The sequence below is a fragment of the Dama dama genome, chromosome X (genome assembly GCF_033118175.1).
Source record: "Dama dama isolate Ldn47 chromosome X, ASM3311817v1, whole genome shotgun sequence".
In the NCBI taxonomy this organism is placed as follows: domain Eukaryota; kingdom Metazoa; phylum Chordata; class Mammalia; order Artiodactyla; family Cervidae; genus Dama; species Dama dama.
This window is the reverse complement of record NC_083714.1, coordinates 134591485-134600305: the sequence shown is the minus strand read 5'-3', so window position 1 is coordinate 134600305 and position 8821 is coordinate 134591485. Positions and strand designations below refer to the sequence as shown.

The following is an 8821-nucleotide window of genomic DNA, read 5'->3' as shown; positions in this document are numbered from 1 at the left end:
ATATATATATATATATACATACATATACACATACATACATACATACATACATGCATATATCTATATACACACACACACACACACACATATATATGAACACATGTTCATGAGTCTTAACCACTGGACCACCAGGGAATTCTATAGTTGCTACTTTCTTTTTTTTGTAGTTCTATTTTTTCCATTTTTTTCAAAAATTAAACTTTATTTTGTATTGGAGTATAGCCAGTTCACAATGTGATAGTTTCAGGTGGACAGCAAAGGGTAGTTGCTATTTTCAATGAATAATGGAAAAGACTAAAACAGGAACATATGTTAAAAGAAAAAAGCTTAGTTGTAAGAGACATTGTTTCTAGGAAATTCTTTGTGTTTGCTCAAGTCATCTAAGGTTGCTTATCTCAGTCATTTCAAGCAGGTTTCTAATGAGCCATTGACCAGCACTCCTAAAAAGCCCCTCAAAGAGCACGTCCTGCTATCAATGACTCATTAAACAAACATTCACTGAGCACCTCCCATGTACCAGGTTGTGTGTTAGATGCTGGGGCTACAGAGATGTGGAGTCAAAGCCTGCTTTAAAGTATGGTTTAAGTGGGAGAAGGTCAACAGGCAAGAGTTCAAAAGTCTGTCAAGGGGATTCTTGGAAGACCTCTCAGAAGGGCCAGGAGCATGCCAGTTTTCAGCTGGGGTGTTTGAAAGTACCCAATAGATAACTCTTGCCAACCTGAAATGCGAATAACTTACAAAGATAAAACAAAGAAGTTGGCAGGTAGAGAGAAAAATGTTAACTTCACCCTTGATAGAGCTGATACTGGAGAATGTAGCGGCTCAGTTGGTAAAGAATCTGCCTGCAATGCAGGAGACCTGGGTTCGATCCCCGGGTTGGGAAGATCCCTGGCAGAAGGAAATGGCAACCCACTCCAATACTCTTGCCTGGAGAATTTCATGGATAGACGAGGACAGGCTGCAGTCCATGGAACTGCAGAGTCAGGACACAACTGTGCGACTTTCATTTTTTTTTCACTTTCGTGTGCCAACAAGGGAGCTTCCCAGTCAGAATTAGACTGATCCACCCACCCAGCATCCAGGCACAGAGCCTGCCCCTAGAGCACTGGAAGACAATGGTGGCTCACTGGGGCAGCTTGTACTCAGAAAGTTAGGGCTTAGACAATAGATGCCCACATATTGTCTGTATGGTGTAAATAGTGTGGTGTAAATGTGTAAACAGGTATAAGTGAAGTTTAATCCTTAAAGTTAATCCTTAGAGGTGGTTAGTTAGCATTTGAACCCACATTCCAGAGAAGTTTAAGCACTACAAATGTCATTATCTAAATCTATACCCAGAGGATATTAATAAATATGTTAGAGATAATTTTTCATTGCCCAAATGACCGGTATTTGATATGCATATATATATGGCATGCTAGAAAGATTATACTGGCCTAACGGTCCTCACAGAAGTAAGGGAGCTCTCTGGGGTCTCTTCTATAAGACACTCATTCATGAGGGCTTCACCCTAATGACCTAATCACCTCCCAAAGGTCCCACCTCCTACTACCATCACCTTGGGAGTTAGGTTTCAATACACAAATTTTGAGGGGGACATAGTAGGGACAGAGGTTTGTAGGATCATCTCTAATTTCAACAGGTGAGTACAATTCACAGAGAAGTATTCAATCTATAAATATTTGTTGGGCCATTAATATATAAATAGCAAATGTATAGTAGTAACTCTAGGTGGTAGATGGTATTTCCAAAGATAACCACCACCATTTTCCAAGGGTAAAATTCTTTTCTGTATGCTATGTATATAGTGCCCAGAAACCAGGGGTCCCTTAAATACTTTTCTTATGTGCAGTAGATGATTAACCTCTGCATACACATTGCCTTTGAGAAGGGAATCGCAACCTACTACAAGATTCTTGTCTGGAGAATCCCAGAAGCACAACGCCTGGCATGTGGTCGTTTCTCAGTAAATACCTGCTGCATAAATAAAGGGATAAACCTAGAAGAAGCATAATACCCCTCTGTGTTAGCTAGCCATTGCTGCATAGCAAATTGCCCCGAACGTTAGCATCTTAAAACAATGATCATTTCTTACCTCACGGTTTCTGTGAGGGAAAAGTCAGGAAGCAGCGTGGCTGGGTGGTTCTGGCTCAAGGTCTCTCACAAGGTTGCAATCGAGGTGTCAGCTAGGACTACAGTCATTCAAAGCTTGATGAGGCAAGAAGACCCCCTTCCAAAAATACTCACGAGGTTGTTGGCCAGAGTTGCCAGTTCTCTGTCATGTTGGCTTCCTCATAGGGCTGCTCACACAGGGCAGCCGGCCTGCTCCAGAGCAGATGATGATGATGCAAAAGAAAGGCCACATTGCCCTTTATGACCAAGTCTTCACTCACCATCACTTGGGCCTTATTCTGTTCATTAGAACCAAGGCACTAAGTTCAGCCACCACTTCAGGGAAAAGGATTACAAAATATCAGAGGATCACTGGGGACCATCGTGGAGGGCTACCTACCACACCTTGTGAATTGTTAACTGACTGCAAACAGCAGCCTCCAAATGCTCAGACAAGTGTGTTCTTTGCTGCCAAAGTGGTTATAGATTGTTTATCAACCTCTCTCTCCTAGTTTGGCAAACACGGTAACACTACTACCTCTTTGCTTTTCAAATGCAAAGGGCACTTCAGCAGGTAAATGGACAGTGATAACAACTACTTTTGCACTGCAAAGATTCCAGGTAGGTTCAGACCAGTTGCTTTGAGCAAGTTTTGGTTCCCATCTTTTTTTAAATTAAAAAGAAAAATTTTTTTGACTGCACAGCATGTGGAATCTTAGTTCCCCAACCAGGGATTGAACCCACAACCCCTGTGCCGGAAGCACAGAGTCTTAACCACTGGACTGCCAGGGAAGTCCTATCTTTGAAGCACAAGATTGTTCTTTGACTAGAATGGAAGTTCAGTTTGTATTTCTCAAGCCCATCTTCACCAATTCAGCAAAGCTAGGTACCAGTTTGAGCACTGAAAAGAAAAACTACTAATTCTGATAGTCCATTTTATTTAAACTCTTGGTCTAAGATGGCCTGTAAAAACAAGTGAAGTATTAGGTTGCTGCAAAGGTAATTGTGGTTTCAGACCACGAATTTTATTTTTTTATTTTTTTTTTTGGAGTTTTAAACTGAAAGAATTTTCATTACTGAATGTGGCCAGAAGGTTATGGGATCTGCCCAAATGATGTTAAGGTTGGTGGAAGAAAAGTTCAGCATTTTATGTTTATTTTCTGTAATCGTTAGGATCAGTTCAGTTCAGTTGCCCAGTCGTGTCCAACTCTCTGCCACCCCATGGACTGCAGCACGCCAGGCCTCCCTGTCCATCACCAACTCCCGAAGCCTGCTCAGACTCATATCAATCAAGTCGGTGATGCCATCCAGCTATCTCATCTTCTGCCATCCCCTTCTCCTCCTGCCTTCAACCTTTCCCAGCATCAGGGTCTTTTCCAATGAGTCAGTTCTTCGCATCAGGTGGCCAAAGTATTGGATAAGACAGGATAGGACAGGCTATAGCTGACTAACAACCCCCCAGTGGATTAACAAAATAAAAGTTTCTCACTGGCACCAGATCTGATGTAGATCAGGTCACTGGTTCTCAAAATTGAGTGTGTACCAGAGCCACCTGGAAGGCCTGTCTAAGCACAGAGTCCTGGTCCCCACCGCAGAGACTCAGATGCTACGTGTCTGGGATCTGGCTCAGCTCTGCTTTTCCCATGGGCTTTCAGGTGACGCTGATGCTGCTGGTCCATGAACCATATTTGAGCAGTACTGATCCCAGAGCGGCTTGCCTATAGGTGGTGACTCAGGAATCCAGGCAACTTCCATCCTAGCAGCTATTGATTCTGGAATAAGGAAGAAGGAGACAGAAAAGGAATGCTCCTTTTAACTATCCTGGCCCAGAAGTGACACACATCAACTCTGCTTACAGTCCATTCACCAGAAGTAGTCACAAGAGGCCAATTCATCTACAATGTAGGGAAACACATAGGCTATTGATGTTTAGGGAGCGCTAATGTCTCTACCAGTTACTCTCAACAAGAGGTTAACCAATGAAAGGGGGCCTTCCAAGGTGAACTTTTTGTTGGATACACCAGGTGGCTAGCGGGATCTTAGTTCCCCAATCAGAGACTGAACCTATGTTCTTGGCAGTAATAACCAAGTCCTAACCACTGCGCCACCAGGGAACTCCTGACCAATGTGAATTGCAGTCTAGGCAGGTACTTACAGCTGCCCATATGAAAGGTATATTCCATATTCAGAGTTTTAAATTAATATCATTGATATCTTTTCATCTCAGCACATTCATATCAAGATTGTTGTTTGACTAGAATGGAAGTTTAGTTTGTATTTCTCAAGCCCATCTTCACCAATTCAGCAAAGCTAGGTACCAGTTTGAGCATTAAAAAGAAAAACTACTAATTCTGATAGTCTTAAGATGACCTGTAAAAACAAGCAAAGTATTAGGTTGCTGCAAAAATAATTGCAGTTTCAGACCACGAATTTTAAATCATTATAACTAGACTCAAACACATCTTTATGAATCAAAACAGGAACCATTACAATCAACACATTTTTGCCAATGAGAAATAAGTTTGCTTATTCCTGTAGCATAAAAATCTGTGCTTCGCAAAAATAGAAATATGACCATGGAACAAGATAGGAGGCAATAATGTACAATGGGGCAAAGACAACCTCTTCAATAAGTGGTGCTGGGAAAACTGGACAGCTCCATGTAAAAGAATGAAATTAGAACACTTCTTAACACCATACACAAAGATAAACTCAAAATGGATTAAAGATCTAAATATAAGACCAGAGACTATAAAACTCTTAGAGGAAAACATAGGCAGAACACTCGATATCATAAATCAAAGCAAGATTCTCTATGACCCACCTCCTAGAGTAATGGAAATAAAAACAAAAGTAAACAAGTGGGACCCGATTAAACTGAAAAGCTTTTGCACAGCAAAGAAAACTATAAGAAAGGTGAAAAGACAACCCTCAGGATGGGAGAAAATAATAGCAAATGAAACAACTGACAAAGGATTAATTTCCAAAACATACAAGCAGCTCATACAACTCAATACCAGAAAAACAACCCAGTTAAAAAGGGGGAAAAAGACATAAACAGACATTTCTCCAAAGACATACAGATGACTAAGAAAGACATGAAAAGATGTTCCGTATCGCTTATTATTAGAGAAATGTAAATCAAAACTACAATGAAGTATCACCTCACACTGGTCAGAATGGCCCTCATCAAAAAGTCTACAAACAGGAGAGGGTGTGGATAAACACTTGCACTGTTGGTGGGAATGTAAATTCATATAGTCACTATGGAAGACGGTATGGAGATTCCTTAAAAAACTAGGAATAAAACCACCATATAACCCAGCAATCCCACTCCTAGGCATATACCGTGAGGAAACCAAAATTGAAAAAGACACAGGTACCCCAATGTTCACTGCAGCACTATTTACAATAGCTAGAACATGGAAGCAACATAGATGTCCATTGACAGATGAATGGATGAAGTTGTGGTACATATACACGAGGGAATATTTCTCAGCCATAAAAACACATTTGAGTCAGTTCCAATGAGGTGAATGAATCTAGAGCCTATTATACAGAGTGAAGTAAGTCAGAAAGAGAAAGACAGATATCGTATACTAACACATATATATGGAATCTAGAAAGATGGTACCAAAAAATTTATCTGCAGGGCAGCAATGGAGAAACAGACACAGAGAACAGACTTACGGACACGGGAAGAAGGCAGGAGAGGGTGAGATGAATGGAGAGAGTAACATGGAATCTTACATTACCATATGCAAAATAGACAGCCAAGGCGAATTTGCTGTATATCTTAGGGATCTCAAACAGGGTCTCTGTACTAACCTAGAGGGGTGGGATGGGGAGGGAGATGAGATCGAGGTTCAAGAGGGAGGGAACATATGTATATTTATGGTTGATTCATGTTGAGGTTTGCCAGAAAACAACAAAATTCTGTAAAGCAATTATCCTTCAATTAAAAAATAAATTTTAAAAATAAATGAGTAATTTTAAAAAAATCTGTACTTCAGGATTTGATTAAATTCTTGGAAAGCATTTTCTGCCTCCTGCTGGTTGTGGAAGCATCTCCCCCATAAAAACTTTTCAAAAGAAGTGGTGGGTGGTTGGCAAGCGGCCGGTAAATATGTTGGATGAGGCAAAACTTTTGCACCAACCTAATATCACTATTATCAGGAATTTTTGATGGAACGTGATTGGTGTTTGCCAAAGAACAAAACATGGATTTGCTTCAGGGAAGGGGGAAAAGCTTTTTTTTTTTCTCTTGGGTCTAAAACACACACACATTCTCACACACACAAAAATCAAACTAAGGAAAATTAAATGCTTTTTATTAATGAACTTGCCACACAGAGATTTTGGGTGAGTTAGTCAGAGGCAAAAGTGGTCTCAGACAAGTGCTCGGGCCTGGTACACTGGGAAGACCCAGAGGAATCGGGTGGAGAGGGAGGTGGGAGGGGGGATCGGGATGGGGAATACATGTAACTCCATGGCTGATTCATATCAAGGTATGACAAAACCCACTGAAATGTTGTGAAGTAATTAGCCTCCAACTGAAAAAAAAAAAAAAAAGTGGTCTCAGGTGAATATTTTCTAGTGGGTAAACATACATGGCCATTTGGTGGGATAGAGATAGGGGCCTTTTGTCTATTTTTAGCCCATTACGTCTGCAGCCTCAGCCAGTGCCTGCGCAACTGTGTTCAGTGGAAAGTCTCTTTGTGCCGAATCCAAAGTTTCAGAAGAAGCAATTAAATGTTCCTGAGCAGTAAAGATGGAAAAGTGGAAAAGCAACTTTCTTCTTACAGATCATTTGAATAAAACTTGGTATCAAAGATGACTGAAGAGAAACTTTCCCGATGATGCTGTGGGTGTGAACATTTTCATAGAGATTTTCCCTAAAAGCAGTTTTGCACACTAGCTGCCAAACCTGGCCCAGATGTTTCATATCAGTCTTCTGAGATGGTATCTTCACTGAGGTCAGCAGAAACTAGCTGAATTTCCTTAAATCCTATACCTCCAAGACCAAATGCAACTTAGGCCTTAGGAATTTTGTACCACCTTGGCCAGTTCTGTGTGGCTGGTAGCCTTAGCTGCCAAAAAAATGCTTTTAAATCATTTGTATGTAACAATTAGATTAAAATTTGTCCTTTGAAGTCTGCTTCCAGTTGGCATTTTGCATATCACTTAAATTGAATCTCTGCTTTTGTGCTCATATGCTGGGCCATGTGGCCAATTAAGCTTTTTTTTTAAAAAACAAATTTCATTTTAGTATTGTTAAAACAGTAATAATAAAAAATGAGACTACAAGTATGCAGTGCCAAGTTAATCCAAATAGCAATTCTGATTTAGAACTGATAATGTGTAAGATCCTAATGGTAACTAGCTATTATAAACATATGTTCCATGTCAAGACAAGCTCTCAGCTACAGAATTCTAAAAATCCTAAACCTCCATCTCCTTAGATACCAGCAAAGAGGAAAGGGATTTTTAATCTGAGAGCAGAGTAGCAATTGAGTTGCTGGTTACCAGGGGAGGAATTTGAGTCGTCAAAGCAGGAAGGTTAGAGAAGGACAGTGCGTTACACAGGATTCTATGGCTTCAGAGAACACTAACTAGTCTAAACTGTATTTTTCAAACTTTTTTTTTCCCCCAGTCCTAAAATTCACCCAGGAGAAAGAGGCTGGTTTAACTGCAACGAAGAGAAACTTGACGGGTGGAGAGGGAGGTGGGAGGGGGGATCGGGATGGGGAATGCGTGTGAATCTATGGCTGATTCATATCAATGTATGACAGAACCCACTGAAATGTGAAGTGATTAGCCTCCAACTAATATAAAAAAAATAAATTAAAAAAAAAAAAAAAAAAGAGAAACTTGATCAGCCTGGAGGGCTGCTCCTAGTCGGAGACGTCGAATGGCATCCTGCTGATGACCTCCCCATTCTCATCGAGCATGCTGGTATAGGCCCAGCGGCGGCTGCAGCGGCACGTGGGCCCGCACTTGGTGGAGTTACACTTGGGGCACGGGTAGAAGCAACCCAGGCAATCTTCATCGAGGCAATCACACAGGTCAGCCTGATTGACGAGGAGCCTGCCCTTTCTGTCATACTTCTTGGCTTCGCGCTTTGGAGAAGAAGATTCATTCTTCTTTGACATTTGCTCTTTCTTCTGCTGCTGCCTTATTTTAGGATTAAAGTTGGCGACCTGAGGCCCTGGGTTTTGAAATGTCAACCCTTTTAACTGCCGCTCTACCCGTTTCATTATCTTCTCCTCCATCTCACTGGCTCTCTCAGGAGAACTTTGACGTGCAGGTCTCTCTCGCACGGAACTGCTTTTTTCTGCTTTTTTACTCATTTCTGCTCACCTGGGGACACAAACAAAGTCAGCAACCATTTGTGGGCGCTCATTCAACCATGAGGACGCTGGAGCTGGTAAATGTCATTTCAGAATGGGCCTATTAAGTTTTTACTTCAAACCTGGGTTAAGTGGATACGAGTGTTTATCAACACCAACAAATCTTTGGACAAAAGTGCTTTTACCAGATAGTTTTTCCTCCTTTATTTAACCATCTCTTTTTTTCTATCACATGTTTAAATAACCATTCATGTTTGTCTAGACTAGTACTTCTCAAACATTAATGTGCATATGAATCATGAAACTTCTTGTTAAAAACTAGATTATGATTCAGTTAGGACTGGGGTGGGCCCAGAGAG

At 41.0% G+C, this 8821-nt stretch overlaps 1 protein-coding gene across 1 annotated transcript; it reads right to left on the bottom strand.

Moving 5' to 3' along the window:
- Positions 1–8006: 8006 nt before the first annotated feature.
- LOC133052030 (ARL14 effector protein-like) lies at positions 8007–8462 on the bottom strand. Its single transcript, XM_061136768.1, has one exon. It carries the CDS (start codon positions 8460–8462, stop codon positions 8007–8009), a length of 456 nt encoding a protein of 151 aa, XP_060992751.1.
- Positions 8463–8821: the final 359 nt, after the last annotated feature.

What these genes read in the sequence shown, in the direction of transcription:
- LOC133052030 (XM_061136768.1), bottom strand. Translation starts at nt 8,462, where the DNA reads ATGAGTAAAAAAGCAGAAAAAAGCAGTTCCGTGCGAGAGAGACCTGCA.